We start from the raw sequence: 23,688 nt of genomic DNA, 5'->3' as shown, positions 1-23,688 counted from the left end.
CCCGACCAGAACAGCTCGGTAGCATGTGTGCAGGCGCAAGCGCAGCCTCACGCGGAGGAGCACGTACTTTGGAGTCGAACAGGACTTGAACCTCAGCTCCAGCTCAGAAGAGCTCTGACATTCACAAGCCTGGCCGGGTTGTCTGTCTCAGGAGTGACCTACATTTAAAACATTTTGCCCCTTTTTTTAGTGTCGAGGACTGTGTGGCTGGGAGGGGAGGCAGCCGCACGTAACGGGGCTGAGCCCTCCAGAGAAGGGGGTCGTGTGGGAGCTTCCAGCCCAGGCGCCTGACTGCTGGAGGCGGCTCCTCCGGGTGGGCCTTGCCCTTCCCTGGCACCCGCGCGTGCCACTGCATATTCCAGCAGCGTGCCAAGCTCTGCCCCTTCACCCTTCCCTTAGCTCTCTCGTATGGAAGTTCCCAGGGTTTATCCCTGGGCCCAGCCTCCTGAAGGCATGACCTCCAACGTAGCTCCAGAGGCCTGCTGCTGAGGTTGTGATTCTCTCCGTGCCCGTGACTAAGGGCCTTTGAATGGGGGGGTCTGAACTCGGTGTCCACCAGGCGGGGGCACATTGCAGCCACCTGGTAACCACGCGTCCTTCCCTCCAGATCTGGTGCTGTACTGTGAGGCCTTCCTGACCACCTACAGGACCTTCATCACCCCCGAGGAGCTCATCAAGAAGCTGCAGTACCGATATCCTTCCCACTCCCACGGCACTGAGGGCCCAGAGCTGGAGAGGGGCACTGGCCGCGCAGGGCAGCAGGCAGGGAGGCGGCCCCACGTCCTGCTTTGGGGCCTCACCAAGGCTTCCTCTGCGAGCCTCCTTCCCACCTGCCAAAGGGCTGCGTGAGGTGTGCTGTGCCTGGGACAGTGAGGCCACGGTGGCAGGTGGCAGGTGGCAGGTGGTGACAGGGTGATTCTGAAACCATTAGAATTGACACCCTGAGGGCGGGAACGTGGAGGCCCCTGCAGAGACCCAGCAAGTGGGCACCTGCAGCCTCTGAGCTGAGCCCCAGGGCGTTGGGGTGATAGTTGCAAATGTGCGGATGAGGGAATGAGACTCAAATGAGCAGCCTTGGCTAGGCATGGCCACTCCGCCTGGTGGCAGCCGTGGCTGTGGACAGCTGCACGTCCACGACAGAATGGCTCCTCCCCCTCCACATCCGCCCACGAACCACCTTTCCGAGGACCACTCACTGCCTATAGTTCTGGCCCAGGGCCCATCCTGCCCCAGAGTGGACCAGCCCAGGGTCCACTGCTCCTTGGCCCCGTCCTCGAGTCATAGCCCGTGACTGCCATCTGCTGGACAGCGCTGTCACTGGGGTAGGAAGTCTGGGGTTCCAGCTCCCTCCCATCCTGTGTGCCCTGAAGCATCCCCTGCTGGCCTCCTGTCTCCCGCACAGCGTGCCTTCCACTCTCCCCTTGCCCTTGCCCTTGCCCTTGCCCTAGGTCCTGGCCCCTCGGCCCTGAAGTGGACGATCCTGTCCGCAGAGACAGACTCCTCAGCCTCACACATTCAGTTGCTCGCAGGCCTGAAGCAGCCAATAGTCGTGACTCCCACTTGCTGAGCGCTCGCTGGTGCTGAGCATGCTGCCGATAGGCACACGCATGTCCTTCCGGACACTCCCATCACCAGGCGGAGCGGAGAAGGGTCTGCAGGGGACGCAGAAAGCGTGGCCTCGGGAGCTGCTGGAGGCGGTTGGGTGTGAAGGGCTGTGGCGGGAGGCGGGTGGGGGTGGGCTCTGGCTCTGGGAAGACATGGGAACTCAGGGCAAGAGCAGGAAGCACGTCTGGGCTCTGCACCTCCCCGCAGCCGGGGCTCCGGCATCTGCTTGTGACCACTGTCCTCTACTTGAGGCTCAGCCAGGCAGCTCCTGGCGCTTCAGAAAGTCTAGCAGGAACCGCGGTTGAACCCGACAGAAAGGTGGGCCTGGGCGTGTGGCAGGAGAGGGAGTGGCTAAGGACAGTCTGAGGTCTGGGTTGACACCCACTTTACAGGCCTCTGCCCGCCCGCCCCTCCCCCACCAGTGGTGGCAGTGCCTCACTCCAGCTCCCTGGCACATGGTAGCCCTCAGTAAATGGTAGCTGTGCCCCGTCCCACCGTGTGAGAACAGCTGTTTCTTTAACCCACGCTCCACATACGAGAAGTTCTCTCCCTGCACCGACAAGTTCAAGAAGCGCGTCAGCAAGAACACATTCTTTGTGCTGGTGCGGGTGGTGGATGAGCTGTGGTGAGTGCTCGGCCCTCAGATTGTGGCCATGGGGCGGCTTCTCCCCTGCGCTCGCCATCCCGTCACGTCCCGCCTGCTCCTCCCCGGCTACGTACCCACGGTTCTGGACAGGGTTCCCCCCAGCCTGCTCCGAAGTGACCCATCCCTGCAGGCCAGCCCTGGCTCTGCCCTGATTTCCGGCGGGGCCATGCTCTGCCCGCTCCTCGCGCTCAGGCTGCAGTTCCGTTATTGGCAGAACCCGTCACGCCAGCCCTTTCCTAGGCTGGGAAGGAAATGCCCAGGCCCTGCCTTCCAGGTGCTTCCCTTCTGCTAGTGCGGAGCCTGGCCTGTGCACAGGAGGTGCTGAGCGTCCTGTGGCATCGAGTCTGAGGCCAGGACCGTTAGGGAGTCCTCCCCGCAGAACCAGGAGCTCCTCGGGGCAGGGCTTCCCAGGGGTTTGTCTCCTCAGCCCAGGCCCTGCATGGCCTCCAGGCCTGTCTGGGGCCAGCAAGCATTTGCTGAGAGGATGGTGGTCACTTGTTACCACTGGGCCACCCCAGCACCTGCAAGGATGCGGCACTGTTCCCTGTCCCTGTGGCAGCAGTCCCCTTCCCTCCTCGTGTCCCTGCCTCACCTCGTGGCCCTGGCCCTGCAGCCTGGTGGAGCTCACGGAGGAGATCCTGAAGCTGCTGATGGAGCTGGTCTTCCGCTTGGTGTGCAGCGGGGAGCTCAGCCTGGCCCGCGTGCTCCGCAAGAACATCCTGGACAAGGTGGACCAGAAGAAGCTGCTCAGGTGTGCCCACTCCGACCAGCCCCTGGCAGCCAGGGGCGTAGCAGCCAGGTGAGCTGCCCGTCCGCCCACCACCCCTCCTGCCCCTGCCGCCTCTGGTGAGAGCTGTGCCCAGCAGCTGCCTCTGCGCCCCGTTTCCTTAGTACACCTCCCCAGCCCCAGCCTCACGCCCCAGTTCTGCCAGGCCCTGACGAGGTGGCTCAGGGACAGCCTAGTGGGTTCCCTGGGTGCTGAGCCTCTTCCCGGGGTTGTGAGTAGCATTGGTGAGCCACCTTTTACCAGGAAGTGGGGCACCAGGGCGAGTGGCCGCTTACCAGAGCCGGAGACAGATGGGCTGTGGTCAGCTCTTAATGAATTTCCTTCCCAGCACTCAGGTGGCAGCTGTTAATTCTCACCCAGCCCCGCTGTGCCATCCTGAACGTTCCCAAGACCCTGTATGTGGTTCCCGTGTGTTGCCTGCCCCTCTCCCCGAGCGGAGATGTTTGTTAGTGACTGTCTCCGCCTGCGTTCGCATGGCACCATCTCTGTCCCCCTGCGCCCTGCGTTCTCGGGCAGCTGAGCTGTCCATGGGCTCACAAGGGGACCTGCAGGACCCGCCCAGTAGTGGCAGGAGACGGGGCCAGCACCATGGTCCAAGCGGTCGCTCCCTCCAGTCCTAACTGTCAGGCCCGCTCTGCTCCAGCTGTCCCTGTCCATTCACCTCGGGCATCTGTCTTCCAGGCCAGGGACCCTGCATGACTTTCACAGCCATGAAATAGCCGAACAGCTGACCCTGCTGGATGCTGAGCTCTTTTATAAAATAGAGGTACGCGTGGGCGGGGCTCGGAGGAGACTGTCCCTGCCGGGGAGCCACCGCTGCTTGTCCCTGAATGAGAGAAACTCCCATCACGGGACAGCCAGCGGGTCCAGCCCCACCCAGTCTACTTCCTTTTTTCAGATTCCTGAGGTTTTGCTTTGGGCAAAAGAGCAGAACGAGGAGAAGAGCCCCAACCTGACCCAGTTCACGGAGCACTTCAACAACATGTCCTACTGGTAAGGCCATGGCACGGAGCCCGCCCGCGGCAGTTGTCCTGGGCAGAGCTCCGCTGCTTCATCCCTCAGCTCCTTCTCGGCCTTGCGGGCGTTGACTGAACTGGGCAGCAGAGCAAGGGGCACCTAGAGCAGAGGCTGGTTGAGGAGCCAGGCGCGGCAGGGGAAGGTCCTGGAGCGAGTGCCAGTGTCTGCAGACAGGGTGACGTTTGCACACACACACACACACACACACACACACACACACACACCGCCCCCCCGCACTGGTCCTTGCAGTCTCCCCATTGCCAGCCGGGCAGCCTCAGGGCTCCTCCTCACACTGACTGCCCGAAAGCGGGCCTGCAGGAGTGGTGGCCATTAATACTTTAGTGTAGCCTTTAATCGGTAAAGTAAAATGGAGCCCAGAAGTGTATTAATAATGTAACATAGAACTGTCGGCTCCTCAAGGCATGACTCAAAAGCGCCCACAGCCTCTCAGCATCCGAGAGGTGGTTCGGGCGCGGTGGCCGTGCCACCCTCACTGCATACAGCCCTCCGCAGCCATCGAGGGGTGGTTAATCTTTTTAAAACACTCCACGGGCTGCTTGTTCGTGAGAATTCAGGTCACCCCCAGCTTTCCCTCCTTTCTCCCCAACACTGGGCACAGCCGTTTGTAGCCACACGTGGCCCTGAGCTCGGCCTCAGGCCCAGCCCAGTGCTGGGCCAGGTCTCCCAGCACACCCCTGGGGGTCTGCCTAGGAAGGGTGCCGGTGGGTGAGTGCAGGCGCCCTCCAATGGGCAGAAGAGGCAAAGCAGAGGTGACCCTTCCTCCCAGTGACTGGCAGGGGCTGTGGGGAGATCACAGGGCGTCCGGGTCACCATGAGGTCCTTGTGCGAGGCTAGCTTTGCCTTGGATGCTAAGGCTCTGAGCGGTGCTCTCATTCGTGTCTGGCAAGGTGGCCTCTGAACCCACAGGCCTGCCCCCGCTGAGCTGGTCCTGAGGTTGTGCGAGAGTCCATCCCAGTGTTGCTTGCTCCGTTCTGTCAGGAGAGCTCTGCTGGCAAACTCAGAGCCCGCATGGCCGGCGGTCCCCATCCTGGTGTTCGGCACCAGCCGCCACATCTCTTGTGGCCTGTTGCCTCCCCTGGGACTCTGAGAGCTCCTGAGAGCCAAGACAGGCTGCAGTTGGTGCTGCCCGGCGGGGGCACTTGCGACAAGCCATGGAGCGTCCGGCTGGCCGTCTCCACCAGGACCGCACAGGTCCCTGAGGGAGTGCAGTCAGCTCAGCTCTCCTTCCCCGGTCCTGCAGGGTCCGGTCAATCATCATGTTGCAGGAAAAGGCCCAGGACAGGGAACGGCTGCTCCTGAAGTTCATCAAGATCATGAAGGTAACGGAGCCCCGCCCCGAGCCTGCTCCTCAGCCCCGCCCCACTCCACCCCGCCCTCACAGCCCCTTGCCTCTCTCTGCAGCACTTACGAAAGCTCAACAACTTCAACTCCTATCTGGCCATCCTCTCGGCGCTGGACTCAGCGCCCATCCGCAGGCTCGAGTGGCAGAAGCAGACCTCAGAGGTGAGCTCAGGACAGGAATGGAGACTGGGCTTGGGTCCCTGCTCTGCCAGCGCCCAACTATGTGGCGGGGACAGCCCACCCCTGCCTGCCCTAGTTTCTCACCTGCAGTCATTGGGCCCTGAGGGGCGTGTTTGGTGCTGGGACATTACATCGTCCTGCATCCTTCGCCACAGGCTGTGCCTTGGTCCCAGTGCACCTGCTCCTTCCTTCCCTCGGCCTGTGCTTCTAGAAGGCTGCTCTGGGCGGGCTGCATTAGGCATTGTGAACAGACAGACATGCTATTGGTGGGTTTCTTCAGGGTAAGTGCTAAAGGGAAAAGGATGGGGTGTTGAGTGAGCCTGGTCAGGGAGGCCCTGGGGAAGTGTTGATGAGGCCAGGCCCTGAGTCGGAGCTTCCTGGGAAGGGAGGGGATGCCCATCAGGGCCAGAGGAGTGCACAGACTGGAGCTGACACCTCAGGCAGCAGGACAGGACCAGCGTGGCCAGTGGCCATGTCGCTGTGGGGGACTGGCCCTGATCACGGTGGCCTTGGGGGGCCTGCCAAGGGACTGGACCTTTATTCTGTGTGGAGGCCCAGCCCCCAGCGCTGAGCATTGGCTGGGCCGCCCGGGGCTATCTGGAGTGACATAAGAGAACAGGTATAAAACAGTCTTGTTTGGGAAAGTGGGACCTCCACACCCGTTGCTCCAGGAAAGCATGAGGTCCTCAGGAGGCAGGGATGGCTTCTTGGAGGAGGTGTCCCATCAGAGTGAGAGGCACCTCGCAGGCAAAAAGGCAGGATCAGCTGAGTCTCCCAGACAAGAGCCCAAGCTGCATGCAGGAGCAGTGAGGTGAGGTCACCTGCCAACCTGGCGGACTTGGCCTTGAGCGCAGGGGGAACAAGGAAGGCTCGGAGCTGGAGTGGCCGGTGCAGTGTGGGCTTTGGAGGCTCACCTGGGCAGTAGGTGGCACAGCCAAGCGGGAGACTGAGCTCCAGGTCCGGTGCACGTGGCAGGTGCTGACGGGGAGGAGCCCCGGGCTGCACAGGCACAGCCGGCGCGCTCTGCAAGGCGCTCCAGGGAGGTGGCCCCAGAAGGACTGGTCTCCCGCAGCTAGGCAGAGTCCAGGTCTGGTTCTGGGTGTGTGGGGGGGTACCCTCGAGCATTGGCAGAGGGTGGGGGACGACTTGGTCTGCGAGGAGGGGCCAGGCTGTGCCCAGCATTGTCCCAGGGCTCAGACTCCACGTCCCTCCTGCACAGGGTCTGGCTGAGTACTGCACACTGATTGACAGCTCGTCCTCCTTCCGCGCCTACCGGGCAGCCCTCTCGGAGGTGGAGCCGCCATGCATCCCGTACCTGTGAGTAGAAGCCCTGCCCGGGTTTGCCCCTTGGTTGCTCTGGAGATGCTGTATTGGGCTCCCTGAGAAACCCGGGCTAAGGGTCCAACCAAGACATTTATACTGTCTCAACGCTAAACTGTGTGGCAAGGAGTGCCTTTTACTTTTAAGCAGAATTGCGGGGTCCCCCTGTCCTGTTCCCACTTCTCCCTGGCCTGCAGGCAGCACGTCCAGGCGCGGACAGGTGGCAGCCTCCTTCCCCGCAGTACATCGTGCCATATTCCACAGGCCTCAAACTCGGCTGCACGCCACAGCCCCTGAGGGCCCGCTCACCCCAGGAACCCTGAGAGCACTGGGCATGAAGCAGCTCAGAGAGCATGTCCTCCATGTGGGCCCTGGAAGAGGGAGTACATAGGTGTTTCCTGGGGAGGGACCCTGTGGTCAGTAAATATAGGAAGTGACAGAAAATCAAAGCTAAACAGGCTTCTGTTGCAGGTCTGATCAGAGCCCTTAGTATGCTAGTGGGCACGGAGTCTCCGAAAGGGTTGGAAGAGTCCGTCGGCACTGCCCCAGGGCTGGGTGTCTGATGGGACGTTCCTCAGAAACGCAGATTGGACAGCCGGCTCCTCTCCCGGCCTCCCGGCCTCACTGCACTGCACTCTTTCCCGTAGGGGCTCGGTGACGGGTCCCTGGCCCTCGGGCTGGGCCTCCCAGGTGGAGGGACTGCCACCACTGGTCACGTGGCTTCACCTCCTGTGTTTAGAGCGGGATGGCGAACCTATGACACGCATGTCAGAGGTGACACGCGAACTCATTTTTTTGGTTGATTTTTCTTTGTTAAATGGCATTTAAATATATAAAATAAATATCAAAAATAGAAGTCTTTGTTTTGCTAGGGTTGCAAATATCAAAAAATTTCTGTATGTGACACGGCACCAGAGTTAAGTTAGGGTTTTTCAAAATGCTGGCACGCCGAGCTCAAAAGGTTCGCCGTCACTGGTTTAGAGGCACCTGCTAACAAGAGGGCTCTGTCTCCTGCCCACTCTCAGCTTGGGGTCCTGTTATTTCTCATGTTCGTTTATGAATTTCACATGAGCAAGCCCACAGCTCTGCTGGCTTCTGCTGCAGCATCCCGTGCCCCGATGGTCCTGCAGGCCAGTCAGTCACCGAGGCCTCCGTAGCAGCCCGGCCTCCAAGGCTCCTCTAGGACCTGAGCTGGCCTTCCCGGGGACCCAGGGTTTGGGAGCCGGGACTTCCGCTGGGAGCGACAAATGCCTCCCAGAGCGCTGGTGGCTTTGGTAGTTTCTCAGGCACAGCCCAGGGGCCGGGGCCGGGGCCGCATCTGCACTGGCTTGTCCTGGTGGCCCAACCAACCTGCCTGGAAAGCAGCCACCTTCTAAGTCACCTCCAGAGGGTAACTGGGCTCTCCATCCTCCCAGGGGGCTCATCCTGCAGGACCTCACCTTCGTGCACCTGGGGAACCCGGATTATATTGACGGCAAAGTGAATTTTTCCAAACGGTGGCAGCAGTTCAACATCCTGGACAGCATGCGCTGCTTCCAGCAGGCGTGAGTGCTCCCCGCCCTTGGCTCCTGGGGCCTGAGCAGAGATGGGAGGTGGCGAGGACCAGGCTGTCAGGAGGCCTGAGGGGCTTGGCACGGGATGGCCTGCACACAGGTGGCAGCCAGCCCATCCCCTTTCCCATACAACGAAGCTGGTGACTGGTCTGCTGGCAAACTGGCCCACCGGACACCAGAGTAGTGGGTGGGCCATGGCAGGAGCGGGGCCTGAGAGCGGGTCTCCCTGGAGAGGGCAGCCCAGCTGCAGGGATGCCGCTGGGGAGATCTTGCAGGAAGCAGGGCACAGCTTTAGGGTCTAGCGTGGGCTCTGCGTGCTGCTGACCTTGTCTAGGGAGCTCGGACACCCCGTAGGCCGTGGGCAGCAGGGCGCCTGCCACAGCGGTTTGCTGGGTGGTAGGGGGTTGCCATTGAGAGGTCATGGGCACTCACGGCCGCCTTCCTCCCCACCAGGCATTACGACATCCGGAGGAACGATGACATCATAAACTTCTTCAACGACTTTAGTGACCACCTGGCTGAGGAGGCCCTATGGGAACTCTCTCTGAAAATCAAACCCAGGAACATAACAAGGAGGAAAACAGACCGGGAGGAGAAGACCTAGGAGCAGCTGCCGTGAGCAAGGAGGATGCTCACAGGCTCAGAGTGCGGCTCTGAGACCCGAAGGGACTTGGGACCTGTTGTGTGGCAGCAGCGCTGTTCGGCTTCCGCCAGGGGGCCAGCCGGGCAGGAGCGCTGAGCGCGGGCAGCTTCCTGCCTCCTTCCTCCCACGAGCGGAGCCCTCGGCCCGGCCCGGCGCGGAGCCAGCAGGCAGGTCTCGTTGCTGATTGTGAACTGGTGGTTTTCTCATTTGGTTTTGCTTTCACGTCTGTCTCCCCTCCCTGTCCCGCCTGACCCTCCTCCCACCTGGGAGCCGCGGAGTCCGCGCCCCGACTTCCCGGGGCCGGATCTGCCGAAATGATGAATGAGTGGAGGCTCGAGGACCCTGGGGGGGCTGCTCCCCGGTGACCGTGAATGAAGGGACATGTAGCTGGGTGGGCAGAGAACAGAGCAGGCTTGGGTGGGGCTCCTTTTGCCTTCAAGCCCTGCTTTCTAAGGTGGAGGATGGGCGCCGCTCACCTGGCCCTTTAGGTACGACAGGTGGCCCTAGCACTGCCCTCTGCCTGCGGGCACCGGGCTGCTGGCCGTGCAGTGAGTAGCAGTGGCTGCCCTCTCTCCTTGCCCTTATCTCCCCACCCCGTCACCTGGCACTGAGGGCGCTGGGAAGGGGAGGGTGAAGCAAGAGAGGACCTTACCCCCCAAGAAATGCGTTTTAGCTGAGCTGGGTTTGTAGCTCTTGGGTGAGTTAATTCAGAGAGAGGGGAGTGGAGGGGCGTTTCTGTTTAGGGGGAGGCCGCTGGCCCCCTCCTGTCGCTTGCTGTGTGCCTTAAACTCCACCTCCTGCTCCCTCCGGCCCACGGGCTCCCCTCCGACCTTGCTCCATCCGGTGGGTGACAAGGACTCCTCACCGGTGTCCCCACCACTGTTGGCTCCCCCTCGGAGGGATGGTGTCTCTGAGAGGCCAGGGTCGGGGCTGCCCAGCCACACCCCAGAGCAGGCTCGCTCGCCCGGAAAGCATCTTCGAGAACAGTGCTCCCCGCCCTCCTGTGCAAACCACTCTTGCTGCTGAGGTGACAATCCGAGGCCAGGTCTGCAGGCCGCTCTCAGGTGTCGGCGGAGCTCCCACACGCCGTGGGCTCCGACGGGTCTGCCTGAGCGCTCTGCTGCGTGTGGTGGAGTGCTCACCTGTCCTGGGGTTGGCACCTGGTCACACAGACTCCAGGACTAACTGTGCTTAGCCCAGAACAAAGAAAAGGAGAGAGCAACATCCGTTGATTGTTTAGATTTTGTTTGTAGAGAAGCCGTGTCACTTTGAGTCCTTCATGGTTTTGATGAGCTGTTATCAGGAGCAAGGCTGGGCTGGCCTGCCCCTCTCGTCTGTCCGGGTGGAGGGAGAGGCTACGGAATGTCGGTTACGGTCCCTCTGGTGGTGGCCCTGCCGCCGCAGCCAGAACGCGTCACTTTACTATTTAAGAGTGTGTGTGAGTCACTGTTACTAGCAGTGCCGCGTGCGCGGTGGTTTCCTGGCTGTGCCTCGTGGTCGTCTCCGTCTTCCCCAGCCGCCCACTCTGCCGCTGCGCTGGGCCTCGGGGCTCCTCAGTGGTGGGAACCGGGGTTACCCTGCATTTTGGGGCACCCCCGGGTCTCCCTCCATAGCACAGGCAAAGAGTCGGCCTCAGAAACCCAGCCACTCGCGGACAAAGCATGTTTGCAGCCTGTCAGTCAGTTCTCAGCCAGGAGCTGGTGGGGATGGGGTGGGGGCTCCACTTCCCTCAATTCAGAAGTGGCCCTGCCCACCCTCCCCGAGCCCGAGGTGGTCTGCACAGAGGGGCCAGGCACCAGGCGAGCGGCGCCGTGAGCCCGGTGTGAGTACAGCAGGTGCAATGTGTGTGTGAACTGACTGGCCGCGGGCTGCCCCGCCCGTGCCTCAGTAAGATGCCCTCTTGGCTCCGGGAGTTACCAAACCCCATGCCAGCACTGCAGCCCTGCCGTGAACTGTCTGTCTTGGGGACAGGGTGTGGGGCTTGATCTTCAGGACAGACAGACAGACATGACCAGGACGGTTGGGTTCCCTGCAGGTGGGTAGAGCCATGGAGAGGGCAGGCTGGCGCCACGTCTGAACCGAACCTGAGACGCACCTCCCACCACCCACCACCCCGTCCCCCGCCCCAGTGTTACATTGTAATATATCTTCCTGACTAACGGCTGATGGGGCAGCTTCCTGCAGACATTTCAAATGTGTAACTTTTGTATGAGAGGAAAATAAACGCAGGTGACAGCGCCTGTGTGCTACCGCGTGTCACAGTGACGGTGCCGCGCCGCCTTTCCTGTGGCTCCTCGGCCTGGCCGCTGTTGGGGTGGTGCCCACACTCGCTCCTGTCAGAGGCCCGGGCTCCCTCCGCCCTCAGGGGCCTGGGCTCCCTCCACCCTCAGGGGCCTGGAAGCAACCTGAGGCTCCGGGTCTGTCCATGCACAAGGCCAGGCTTCGGGTGCAGTGGCCATTTGCTGTCCCAGGGGACGAGAAATGGCCCCTCACTCATTTACACCACCACCCAGGTGTCCACTGGGTGCATCATTCCGGAACCAGTGAGGTCGGGTTTGGGTCTTTTAGTCCTGCGTGCTCAGAACATGCTGGAGGGACATGGCTCCTGGCTAATAGGCTCTGGTCCTGGCTCCGCAGCCCATAAGCCAGTGGCCGTGGGTACGCGGTGCCTTCTCTGTTCCCATCTGCTCGGCCATAAGGGGTCCTCCCAGCTTCCACCGCGTGAGCTCAGCGAGCCACAGCCTGTAGCAGTGTCTGGTGAGCTGTTGCCACTGGTACAACTCACCCAGCATGAGTGGGCACCACGCACTTTGCAAACAGCTTTACCTCATTTCATCCTCTTCATTTAATGTCACACAAGGGAAATATCACAACCATGGTAAGTGCTACAAAGAAGAGGTACTTGACATTACACAATTAAATTTGGTTCGAAATCCTCTCGGATAGCAGGTCCTGACAGGCGTCACAGGTACTTTATGTCAGACAGACAGGAGCGTCAGTCTCACACGACCCCCGAGAACAGCAAGGGAGACACTGCTTGCCTCATTTCAGGAGTAGAATACAACCTTGGCGTCCAATCCAGACAAGGACAGCGCAAGAAAATTACAGGCGATTGCTGACGCAGAAGCGCCAGAGTCACCTTAACCCCAGCCCGGCACGATAAAACCAGTCCTCCCTGACCATTGGACGCACCCGCAATGCAAGGACGGAGTGATATTCGCAAGTTGGCCGTGTGCTTGGGCACCCCATGTGCCCTCCCTAAGGGCCCTGTCATTCATCCCAGTCCCGGGCCTGCTGGCTGCTGTTGGCGGATGCAGAAGTGGATGGATGTCCCCTCGAAAAGTTACAAATGGAGCTGCCTTTGAGCCACCGATCCCGCCTGGGTAAATATCTGAAGAAACCCCAAACACTGCCCACTGCGGCATTATCGACAACAGCCAGGGTCTGGACGCAACCCACTGCCCACCAAAGGACGAGTGGGTAACAGAGCCCTGGTGCGTGTATAGAATGGGATGATACCACGCAGCCCCCAAAGAATGCAGTCTTACCATGGTGGCAGCACGCCTGGGCCGAGAGGGCGCGGTGCTGAGTGCAGTAAGTCAGAGACAAATGCCACGTGAGCTCACTGGTGCTCAGAACCTGAAGAACAAATGAAGAGCGGGTGTGCCTCTCCCGGCCGCGCAGGCTCCAGGGGCTGACACGCAGAGCCCCGCGCGAAGGAGCCCAGACTGGGTCGCCCCACCCCCCACACTGGACTTCGCGTGAGTGAGACGGGAACTGTGCCAGCTGAGTTGCCGCCAGAGCTTACAGATTTTCACAGCGCGGCCTCGCCGCCCCTGAATGCCATGAGCAGATGAAAGGAAGGACACGCAGAACCACCTCCGTGGCCAGACTTTAAAAGGCACCAGCTTGAGCAGGGACGTCATACAGAGAATCCAGAGCTGCTAACGGGCTCCACATCGTCAGTCGTCGGGAAACGCCAGTCAGAGCCACACTGAGCCGCCGCCACAGCCTCAGCCCCAGAGCTGCTGAACCCAGCGCCACGGCAACGCCAGGGAGGCAGCGCCAGCAACTGGAACGCCCTCCACGGGGGGCGGGGGGGGGGGCAGCCTCTCCCTGGGCTGAGGTGATAGCACCACAGCTTCCTCGGGTGCCACCCCAGCTGGCCGCAGGCATTCCACCCCGAAGCCAGCGTTCTCTCGCTGCACACGTTCCATGTGCCCAGCCGCCCCCTCCAGGGCGCGTCAGCACAGTCACTCACGACCCGTCCGTCTCCACACTGGCCCGGAGCCTCCGAAGACAGTCTCCACCACGGCGAGCCCTAAAACGGCCTGCTGAGGCCAAAGGCAGCGCATTTTCTTCATTTCTAATGACACGATGTATGAATCCCATCGTCAGGTTCAGCCATGCGTGGTGCCACGGCTCCTGGTTCCTGGGCAGCCACTGCCAGCAGTTTGCAACTTCCTTTCAGACACTGCCCTTTGCACATGCGCGTACGGCACATACCTTATCGACAGACGACACAGTGTACTTCCCACCACAGGGAGGCGGCAGCCGTCCTGATCTGTCCCCGACCTGGCCAGGCCCCGTCCGCTTCTGTGGGGCCGGATCTCTGTGGCTGTCCAGATTGCCAGGGGCCTCCCCAGCTCCCTGGTTTCACGGCTCCCTCCCAGGCTCTCTCCTGTGTGTGGGACTCCTCGGCTCAGCTCTGTAATCCAGCTGCAGTTCACTTTTCCACACAATTTGAGAATTTTTTCCAGCCACAGAGCCAACTGCTTACTCTGAGTCCTTGACCCACTCAGTCAAAGGCCGTTTTGATCGGGTAGTAACTCCCCATGCACTGGGGACGTTTACTGGATGTTCTGCTGGCCGTGCTGTCAGGTATGGTAGCTCTATGATAAGCTTTAATAGCCAGGGAAGACAGTCCCCTCATTCAATTCTCTAAACAATTGTAAGTTTTTACACATTTCCCTTCTGTTTTTAAAAACTTGTGTTATAGTTTTAAAACAAGAAAAACGGTTTTCTTGTTGGGATTTCATTAAATCTCTAAGAATGCTACATCTTCCTATCCAGATATTTTGTTCAATTTTATATATATAGGGTGTTCCCCCAAAATGTAGGTACACACTTTAAATAATTACAAAGGCAGTGTTTATTAAAATACATTTCATTTTCAAAATTGAGCTATCAGCTGTTAAAGTGTATATGCATTTTGGGGGGACCTGCTGTATATATAAAGTTATATATATATATATAATTAAAAATCATTTTCCTCACTTGGGCCCAGATCATTCTTATCAAAGTTATTTCTAGATTTTACTGTTTTATCACTACTGTGAGTGGAATTTTTCAAAATTTTTTCCATTTTAACTGATTATTGCTAATGACTATCACATTTATTTTGTATCCAACTATTTTACAGAGTTATTCTAATTTTTTCTTTGATTCTTGGATATTACAGCTAGAAAATCATGTTGTCTCTTTTGACAGAGACTGCAAGTTTCATACTACAAATTTCACTTTGTTGTTTTTTACGTTAGCCAGAACCTTAACACAGTGTTGAATAGAGACACTAGGGGCCTCCATGGATTGCTCCTGCAGAATGGTTTTTAATGGTTTTAATCCCCATTTAATGTGCCATTTCCAGTTGGCTCCTTAGCTTCTGCTTCACTGGGAGCTCATCAGAGATGCGGACTCTCCGCTCCCACGTCCTAACCCCGAGCCTGCCCTTCTGCAAGATGCCCGCGCTTCGTACCCACAGCGCAGGGCACGGTCCAGGGACTCCTTTCCTTGGCGTTACGTAGTTCAGGAGGAACAGCTGTTGCTGTGGGTTCTGCAAGTCCTCTGCACTGTTCCTCCTCCTCTTCGGGCCGTTTGCACAAGGGTCACTGACGTGCCGACTGTGCGCATCGCCAACGCCCTGGCCCAAGGCTCCCAGCATCTCCAGGGCTGAGTCAGGCGTCTGCCAGGAGCCAGGGCTGCGGGCAGCACCCAGAGGTGCAGAAAGCAGGCGATTGAACGCGAGCTGCCAGTCTTCTCTGGCCCAGCGGGGCCTTCCTCCTCTCCGTGCAGATGGTTTGTCATCTTGAGTCACAGGCCCCTTGAGAATCTGGCGAAAGCTCTGGGCCCTTGCAGGAGCGCGCCCATCAGTGAGCGGCCTCCCATCTGCTGAGCGGGAGGCGCCGGGCTGCCCTGCCACGCACAGTGAGACCCTCACGCCCTGCCCTCCCTTCCCCTCCCCTCGGGCTGTGGAAGACCCTATGGAACCGCCACCATCACCGCCGAGAGCACCTGAGCCCGGCACTGCGCTGAGCACCCATGGGTCCCCTCCCTGGTCCGCCCAGGGGTCCAGGGCAGGCCACGCTGCGGCCCCTGACGGAGGAGGGAAGCCCACTCGCTTGAGCAGCGGGTGCTCTGAAGGCCAGGACTGGACCAGCCAAGGAAGTTTGTCGGTCACAGTGCCCCCTGCTGGTGAGTCAGAGGGGGGTGTGGGGGCCCAGCTGTTGCCCCCACTTTGCAGATGAGGAAACAGACACATGGCTTTGGTTTCTGGACACAGCGGGGCCGGCGTGAGAGGCAGGGCCCTGACCGACCAGCCAGGAGCCACAGAGGGAGGAGGCCACGCCCACCAGCCCCATGGGAACCCGAACCGCAGCTGTGCCCTGTGACCTGACCAACCCAGCAAGGAGGCCAGGAGGGCAGTGCCCCTCCCCCACCCCCGATGGCACTGAGGACACAGACTTCCGGTCCCTCTGATGGTCTCCTGGGGGTAAGGTGAAGGCAGGGGCCTCGGGCCCGGCCAGCAGTCCCAGGAAGACCTCAGGAGGAGGCACCAAAGAAATGGGGTTCCCGGGGCCCCCGTTCCTCAGCTGGGCCTGGGCCCTGAGACCACTGCAGATTAGAACACTGCCCATCAGGGCTGAGGCAGCCACGGGTGTGCTGAGTGCGCCAATCCCTCCCGCTCCTGCCCCCGGGTCCCCTCTGTAGGCAACAGATGGCCCCAGCAGGGATCACAGTCCACAGGAGTCCGGCAGGGTGGGTGTCCGGGCGTCCTGATGTCCCCAAGGCAGCCCCAGCCTCAGGGGAGGTATAGGGCCACCAGCACGTAGATGACCCAGCTGGTGGACACGAAGACGCCGAAGAGCAGGCTGAACAGCACGAGGGAGCGGGCCTTGCGGGAGGCCTCCTCCGCCTGGGCCAGGTCTCCCCGGCTCAGGGCCGAGCGGGTCTGCAAGCAGACAGAGTGAGGATGAGCCCACCACGCCCCCACCTCCCATGCAGCACCATCGGGCCAGGCCCCAGTGTCGCCTGGGAAACGGGCACCCTGAGAAGCTTGGGGCCTGCCAGGAGCAATCGGGTGATGGCTGCCAGCTCTCGGGCACCTCGTGGGCGGGGCACGAGCCACACCCTCGCCCTGGTCCCTACATCTTCCAACAACCCAGCTGCTGGTGTCTTTGTTGCCCCCACTTTGAGATGAGGAAACAGGTTCAGAGAAGTTAAGGGACTGTCCTAGGGTCACACAGCTGGTGGCGGAGCCAGAATTCACAGACACCTCTGAGCTGTCCTGAGAGCTGCCTTCTCCCCACAGGCCTGGCTTACGGTGGGGGAGCTGAGGGGGAGGGTCAGGGCATGGCCAGCTCAGCATCGGGCAGAGACCCCAGAGGCTCACCCTCTCTGTCAGAACACCCTCCACTGGCATGACTGGGTCCCCAGAGCCTGACCCTGTGCAGGGCAGTGGTTGGGGGGTGGGGGGTGAACAGATGGAGACGGAGAGATGGCGGGGGGGGGGGGGAGGGGGCAGGGTGGGTGGTGAGAGGAGTGAGTGGGTGGAGGGGTGCCCACAGCCCCCTGGGACGGCAGCTCCTTGGCCTGGGCAGCCACTCACGCTTCACCGTGAGCTGTGCGAGCCCGGCCGCCCGAGCGGACCTTGAGTGTGGGCAGGGCCAGGGGAAGGAGGTGTCCATCCGCGGGGCCCAGGCCCAGGGCCAGAGACACTGCACGGATTGCCAGTTCCCGCCCCTCCTGAGCGGGACACACCGGTGCCCAGCTCCTGGGGGAGGGGCCGGTGCCTGCTGGGAGGGCACCAGGGCCGCCCCTACCTCGTGGGAGTAGACGATGGCGAGGAGCCCGGTGAGCAGGCAGCAGAAGAGGGTCACCAGCACCGACTCCATCATGTAGTCCTTGGGCAGCGGCCTGTGCTCCACCGTGGCGGGCGCGGGCACGCCGGCCAGGGGGCTGTTGTACTGCGGGCAGAGGCCACAGGCATGAGGGGGCGCCCAGAGCCGGAGTGCGGACCAGCCCCCCCACCCCCCACCCCACCGGGGAGGCTGCGGTCGCCCAGGGCAGGTCACGCTCCAGGAGCCCTGTCCCCACTGTCCCCACTCCTCATGGGCCCCCGCCCCCCGGGGGGACTGCTCCACCGTCCTAAGGCAGCCGGCTTTGTTTCACTCTAAAGATCTACTCAGATCATCTCCCTTCCAGAGGCCCTGGGCCCTCGCGATGTGTCCCTCTCAGCACTCCCCCCCACCCCCCCAAGCTGAAGGACCCACCGCCATGCCCAAGCCCAAGCCCAAGCCCAAGCGTGGCTGCCTCCTGCCTGTGCTGCGCCCTCTGGCCAGAGCGCCCTTCTGTTCCCGCCTGAACTCTCCTATTCACCCCCCAGAACCCAGCTCAAATGCCCCCACTTCTGGGACGCCTCCTGGGCTCCTCCCCCCCCCCCTCCCCCGGCAGCTGAGGCAGCCCTTTCCTGCTCCTCCTCGGCACCAGGACCTGCACGAGTTGTTACCACGACTTCAATGTCTGTGAGCCCAGCCCCCGTGGGGTGGGGGAGGGAGGACGGAACGAGTAGGGGGGGTAAGGGGTGGGGGTAAGGGGGGCAAGGAGCGGGCATCAAGCAGGGTGCCCACGGGCTGGGTGCCCACTCACCACGGGGAAGGGCGCGAAGAGCGGCGGCGGGGCGGGCGCGGGGTAGAGCGGCGCGGGCGGCGGGTACAGGGCGGGGGGCGCGGGGCCGGGCTGGAAGAGGACCGGGCCGGGCGGGAAGGGCGGGTACAGCAGGTGCACGGCCTTGGGGTCGGGCGGCGCGTAGGGCGGGGGCTCGCCCACGAAGCCGATGTTGGGGATGCCGCCGGCGGCCGCCTTGGGCCCCGGCCTCGCCTCGCCCTCACCCGCGGCCGGGGCCTGGGCGGGGGGCGCCGCGGCGGCGGCCGGGGAGTCGGGGGGCGCGGCGGGGGCCGGGGCGTCCTCGGCTGCTTCCTCGCTGGGCCCTCCGTCTTCATCCAGGAGCTGCGGGCGGCGCGGGAGCTGCGGGAGCTCGGGTCTCGGGGGGGCCTCAGGGGCCTCCGGGCCAGCACCCCCTTTGGTGTCCACTCCTGGGAAGACATGGCGGGTTTCAGGAGCCTCGAGAGGCCGTGGGCCAGGTGGGACCCTGCCCCCCAAGCCCCAAATAGCCCCTCGGAGAAGAAAGCCACGCGCGACCCTGCCGGAGCCTCTCCAAGCCTTTCCCCGAAGAGCCGCCAGGACCGGGCCGGGGCTCGAGGGGGCAGTGCCTCCGGTGGTCGCCCCGCGCCCCGCGCCCCGCGCCCCGCGCCCCGCGCCCCGCGCCCCGCGCCCCGGGCCAGACAGCCCCTGCGGGCGGAGGAGGGAACCTGGGCCGGGCGGCGCTGAGGGGCGTCCTGAGACCCAGCCGGGGGCGGGGCTCGCAGGTGAGCTGAGCCAATCAGAGCCTTGGCTTGGGGGGGCGGGGGGGGAGCTGCTCGGGAGGAGCCAAGCCCTGGCTCCCGAGTGGCTTCAGAGCCAGGAGGTCCCGAGGAGCATTTACATCAATGGCTGCACCATCCGGACAAAAAGCAGCAGGAAACATGGGCCTCAACACCACGGACCAGACGGACTTACAGACACGGCCCGAACACTCCATCCCAAACCGCGGGACACGCCTGCTGGGAGCATAGGGACCGCTCCCCAGCGGAGGGTGTCAGGCCAAGTCTTAAGATTTAGGAAGAGGCAGATTATGTCGAGCATCTTTTCCAACCATAATGGTCTCAATTCCAAGAGGAATAAAAACTAGGCAAACCACAGAGCTGTAGATTAAGCAACATGCATCTGAAAAACCAGGGGGTCAAAAGAGAAATAACATCTTGAGACAAACGACAATACAACACACCAACACTGACGGGACGCAGCAAAGGCAGTTTTAAGAAGGAAGTGCATAGCGATAAATGCCCACATCAAAAAAAAACAAGAAAAATCTGGTCTGAGCTAGAATGGAGGCAGAGGGCTGGTGGGATGTGGACAAGTGGACGGACTCAGGCACCCGGGCAGCCGGCCTGACACGCAGGGAGGTGAGGAAGGGGGAGGGAGTTGTCAGAGGGACAGGGCCAGCAGACCTCTGTCACCTCCTCCTGGGTCCAGGGCAGGGCTGGCTGGTGGGTCTGGGGGGAGGGTCTCCTACCATCAGGAGGGGCGCTCGGGGCCAGGCTGCCTGGGCTGCTTCCTTGGTTGCCTCATCCTTAAAAACAACACCTGGGGGGTTGTGGGGATCAAATGAGTGTAGGCATGTGAAGTGAGCAGGCTCTTGGCTAACACTGGCTACTGCTGTCTGAAAGTTAGGGAGGTGAGAAAATGCAAGGAGGCCTGGCCCCTTTGGGGAAGCTAAGGAGTGGGTGTGTGTGTGTGTGTGTGTGTGTGTGTGATGAAAGCTATAAGAAGTGTGTGAGTGTGATGAAAGCTGTGAGTGTGTGTGTGTGTGTAATGAAAGCTATAAGGAGTGGGTGTGTGTGTGTAATGAAAGCTATAAGGAGTGGGTGTGTGTGTGTGATGAAAGCTATAAGGAGTGGGTGTGTGTGTGTGATGAAAGCTATAAGGAGTGGGTGTGTGTGTGTGTAATGAAAGCTATAAGGAGTAGTTATGTGTGTGTGTGTAATGAAAGCTATAAGGAGTAGTTGTGTGTGTGATGAAAGCTGTGAGTGTGTGTGTGTGTGTGTAATGAAAGCTATAAGGAGTGGTTGTGTGTGTGTGTGTAATGAAAGCTATAAGGAGTAGTTGTGTGTGTGTGTGTAATGAAAGCTATAAGGAGTGGTTGTGTGTGTGTGTGTAATGAAAGCTATAAGGAGTAGTTGTGTGTGTGTGTGTAATGAAAGCTATAAGGAGTAGTTATGTGTGTGTGTGTAATGAAAGCTATAAGGAGTGGTGTGTGTGTGTAATGAAAGCTATAAGGAGTGGTGTGTGTGTGTGTGTAATGAAAGCTATAAGGAGTGGTGTGTGTGTGTAATGAAAGCTATAAGGAGTGGTGTGTGTGTGTAATGAAAGCTATAAGGAGTGGTGTGTGTGAGTGTGTAATGAAAGCTATAAGGAGTGGTTGTGTGTGTGTAATGAAAGCTATAAGGAGTGGTTGTGTGTGTGTGTGTGTGTGTGTAAGTAATGAAAGCTATAAGGAGTGGTGTGTGTGTGTGTTTGTGTGTGTGTAATGAAAGCTATAAGGACTGGTGTGTGTGTGTAATGAAAGCTATTGGGAAGGGAGTCCACACTTAAAGTAAGAAAGGTTTATGACTAAGTTTGACCCAGAGCGCTGGGCTCTTCCAGGAGGACCCCTGTGGGGAGTGGGTGGGGGAGCAGGATTGCTGGTCTCCTGGAGGGTGGGGGTGGCCTGAATATCCCTGCCCCCAGGAACCAGCCACGCCCCACCCGGTAGACCTGGTTAGACACACTCAGGATTGCCAGGGCAGCTCCCAGCCTCTCCCACCCAGACAAGGGCTGGAGTTTTCAAATAAGGCACCAGCCCAGCCAGCGTGGCTCAGTGGTTGAGTGTTGACCTATGAACCAGGAGGTCATGGTTTGATTCCCGGTCAGGGCACGTGCCCAGGTTGTGGGTTGATCCCCAGTAGGGGGCGTGCAGGAGGCAGCCAATCAATGATTCTCTCTCATCATTGATGTTTCTGTCCCTCTCCCTTCCTCCCTGAAATCAATAAAAATATAAAAATAAGCCCTGGCTGGTTTGGCTCAGTGGATAGAGCGTCGGCCTGCAGACTGAAGGGCTCCGGGTTCGATTCCGGGCAAGGCACATGTCCAAGTTGCGGGCTTGATACCCAGTGGGGGGCGTGCGGGAGGCAGCAGACCAATGATTCTCTCATCGTTGATGTTTCTATCTCTCCTTCTCCCTTCCTCTCTGAAATCAATAAAAATGTATATTTTCATAAATAAGTAAATAAATAAATGAAATAAGGCACCCCCCTGGCTGGGACCCTGGGGAAACAGGAGCGCTGTTTGCTGTCTGAGCCAGCGGGTGCCCCGGGCCGACGGTGGCCAAGCTCTGGGCCAGTGCCCACCCCCCTGCGAGTCAGGCCCCGGCCCCTCTGAGCACGCCGCACGGAGGCCCGGCCAGCGCGCAGGTGACAACCCCAGGTCCCGCTGAGCTCCGGCTGGGGGCCTCCTGTCCTCCGTGTGAAATGGTGAGAATGGTGACAACCACTGAGGGGGTAACAGTGAAGACGAACAGGAACAACAATAAGGAAATGGAACCCGCTCCCTCCTGAGGGCTCCATCCCATCCCGCAGATGCGAGAACAGAGCCCACAGGGCAGGTAACCCGAGCCCCGCCGGCAGAGCCACGCCAGACCGGTCCCCGCGGGATGCGGGCACGGGACGCCGGCGCCGGCCCTGCCCCAGTTATCGTAACACAAACCGCAGCTTCCCGGGCCCCGCCTGGGCAAATACCTGGCCGATGGCGCGGAGATAGGGCTGCAGAGTAAATAAATGTGCCGGCGGGGCTGCCAGCCGGCCCGGGCTCTCGGATTCTCGACACTTGAGCCTCCCGGACATTCCAGCGGGGGAGGGGGAGAGGAGGGGGGAGGAGGAGGGGAGGTGGGGAGGGGGAGGAGTAGAGGGGAGGGGGAGGGGTAGAGGGGAAGGGGAGGGGTAGAGGGGAGGGGGAGGAAGGGGCGCGCTCCAGGGTCGCGGGCAGGGGTGGCGGTCAGAGCGCGCCTTCCGTGCGAGCGGAGGCGGGAGAAATCCCGGCGCCCCCCGCCCCCCAAGGACGTGGCCGGAGCGCCAGGCAGGGCTTCGCGCCGCCCGCCGCCTCCCCAAGCCCCTCCGGCCGGGACTCCCCGCGAGGGCTCAGCGCACGGAGCGGGGGTCTCGGTTCACCGCCCTCCCAGGCCCGGTTCCGGGGGGCCCCCGTCGGGGTTCCCTGAACGAGCCTTTCCCCGCCGCCCGCCGCGGGGTCTCGCCGCCCGTGGGGTCCTCCCTCCCGCCGCCCTTCTGCCCCCCTGGCCAGCGCGCCCTGCCCGCTCTCAGAGGGGGCGGCGCGTGGAGGGAGTGGAAAATGCCCCCAAAATCGCCAGTCTCGAGCCCCTGCTGCCCGCCCTGGGGGCCAGGCCCCGGGACCTCGCCAAGGCCGCCCCCCTAACGCTCCCCCGGGGATCCCAGAGCCGGGGGTCCTGGCGCCAACGGCCTGAACGCGCCCCGGCGCCCCGCCCCCATCCCCCGCCGAGGGGTGTCCCCGGGCAGAGCCGGACTGGGCTCCCGGGAAGGGCCCCTGCCCCTCCGCCCGCCGCGGGGACCCGCGGAGCCCGGGCCGGGGTCGCTCAGCCGCGCCGGGTCCCCGCGTCCTCACCTGCGTCCATGGCGCGGCCGGCGGCGGGCGAGGGGGCGGCGCAGCTCCCGGGCCCGGCGCCTCCCGCCGCCGTCGGACCCGGCTCCGCTTTCGCCGCGGCTCGGGTTTCCTGGTGCCGCCGCGCGACCGGTTAATAATTGACCGCCCGGCTGCGCGGGGTCCCCCGCGGCTCCCGGTCGCCCGGCGCCGTCCACCCGCGGGCGGGGAGGTCGCGGGGAGTTCTCAGCGGCTCTCGGCCGAGTGGGCGGCGGGGTGGGGGGGCGACCAGGCGAAGCGGGAGAGCCCGGGGCGAGGCCTGCAGGTGCTCCCGCGCGCACCGGCCCGCCCCGTTGGGTGCACTTTCTGAAAGGTCCGGAGTGGCCCGGGGTCGCGCACCTGTGTCATGACGCCATGATGTCTCCAGAAAGATTTTATTCCCCGCACCTGGGTGCAGGCGGGCTGAGACCCAGAAAGCCATCAGCGAGGAGAGCAGGGCGAGAGGTTTTCCTCCCTTTCTGCTGGCTGCAGGCGGCTCTGCTGAGTAAGGGTCTGTCTGTCCTGGTTCCCCCCTCAAGGCTGCAAGCTCCCTGCCAGATACCTGCTGAGCACGATGTCTTCTCTGCCCCGTTTTATTCTCTTTAACACTTTCGCTTTCCCCCAATTCCGACAACTGCCACAGGCAGGACCCACCAGCGGAAGCTAAACTTGGTGGGTATTTGAAAGCGGTTTGAACAGAAACAGAACTTATCTGCACAAAGGACCTCCTCAAAGGGCTTAGGAAAACCAGCAAGTCTTCGTGTGGAACCGCCCAACAGGTAACCACTGGCGCCTTCGCCAGGTGACCACAGGCGGCACCACAGTGACACATAAGGACCACATAGGGACACACCGCGCACCCCCGTGGCCCTGAGCGGTCCCTCACCTGTACAGGCCTCCCAGGAATGCACATGTCCCACCACACGGAACCCTCAGGCAAACCCAAATGCAA

The 23,688-nt window shown here is 61.4% G+C and overlaps 2 protein-coding genes across 2 annotated transcripts in view; one reads left to right on the top strand and one right to left on the bottom strand.

Annotated features, from left to right (window-relative positions):
* RAPGEF1 (Rap guanine nucleotide exchange factor 1) overlaps positions 1 to 11,359 on the top strand; it is a gene marked incomplete at its 5' end in the record, with an annotated part of 143,593 nt that extends 132,234 nt beyond the window's left edge. Inside the window, 10 exons of the mRNA XM_081103177.1 lie at positions 608 to 686; positions 2,114 to 2,230; positions 2,865 to 3,050; positions 3,720 to 3,804; positions 3,937 to 4,031; positions 5,317 to 5,395; positions 5,478 to 5,579; positions 6,817 to 6,914; positions 8,333 to 8,461; positions 8,924 to 11,359. Of these exons, the coding sequence (XP_080959303.1) occupies positions 608 to 686; positions 2,114 to 2,230; positions 2,865 to 3,050; positions 3,720 to 3,804; positions 3,937 to 4,031; positions 5,317 to 5,395; positions 5,478 to 5,579; positions 6,817 to 6,914; positions 8,333 to 8,461; positions 8,924 to 9,074 (1,121 nt within the window). The 3' untranslated portion in view covers positions 9,075 to 11,359. The remainder of the gene's footprint in view (positions 1 to 607; positions 687 to 2,113; positions 2,231 to 2,864; positions 3,051 to 3,719; positions 3,805 to 3,936; positions 4,032 to 5,316; positions 5,396 to 5,477; positions 5,580 to 6,816; positions 6,915 to 8,332; positions 8,462 to 8,923) is intronic.
* A 3,293-nt stretch (positions 11,360 to 14,652) lies between these two features.
* Positions 14,653 to 22,731, bottom strand: PRRT1B (proline rich transmembrane protein 1B; the record flags this gene model as incomplete). Its single annotated transcript, XM_081103176.1, has 4 exons — positions 14,653 to 16,341; positions 17,213 to 17,356; positions 18,039 to 18,484; positions 22,722 to 22,731. 4 exons carry the CDS (start codon positions 22,729 to 22,731, stop codon positions 16,192 to 16,194), a joined length of 750 nt encoding a protein of 249 aa, XP_080959302.1. The 3' UTR covers positions 14,653 to 16,191.
* Between the last annotated feature and the right edge of the window lie 957 nt (positions 22,732 to 23,688).

This window comes from Myotis nattereri, assembly GCF_964212035.1.
Source record: "Myotis nattereri genome assembly, chromosome: 12".
In the NCBI taxonomy this organism is placed as follows: domain Eukaryota; kingdom Metazoa; phylum Chordata; class Mammalia; order Chiroptera; family Vespertilionidae; genus Myotis; species Myotis nattereri.
The sequence above is the reverse complement of the archived record's forward strand: the minus strand, read 5'-3'. Positions and strand labels throughout refer to the sequence as shown.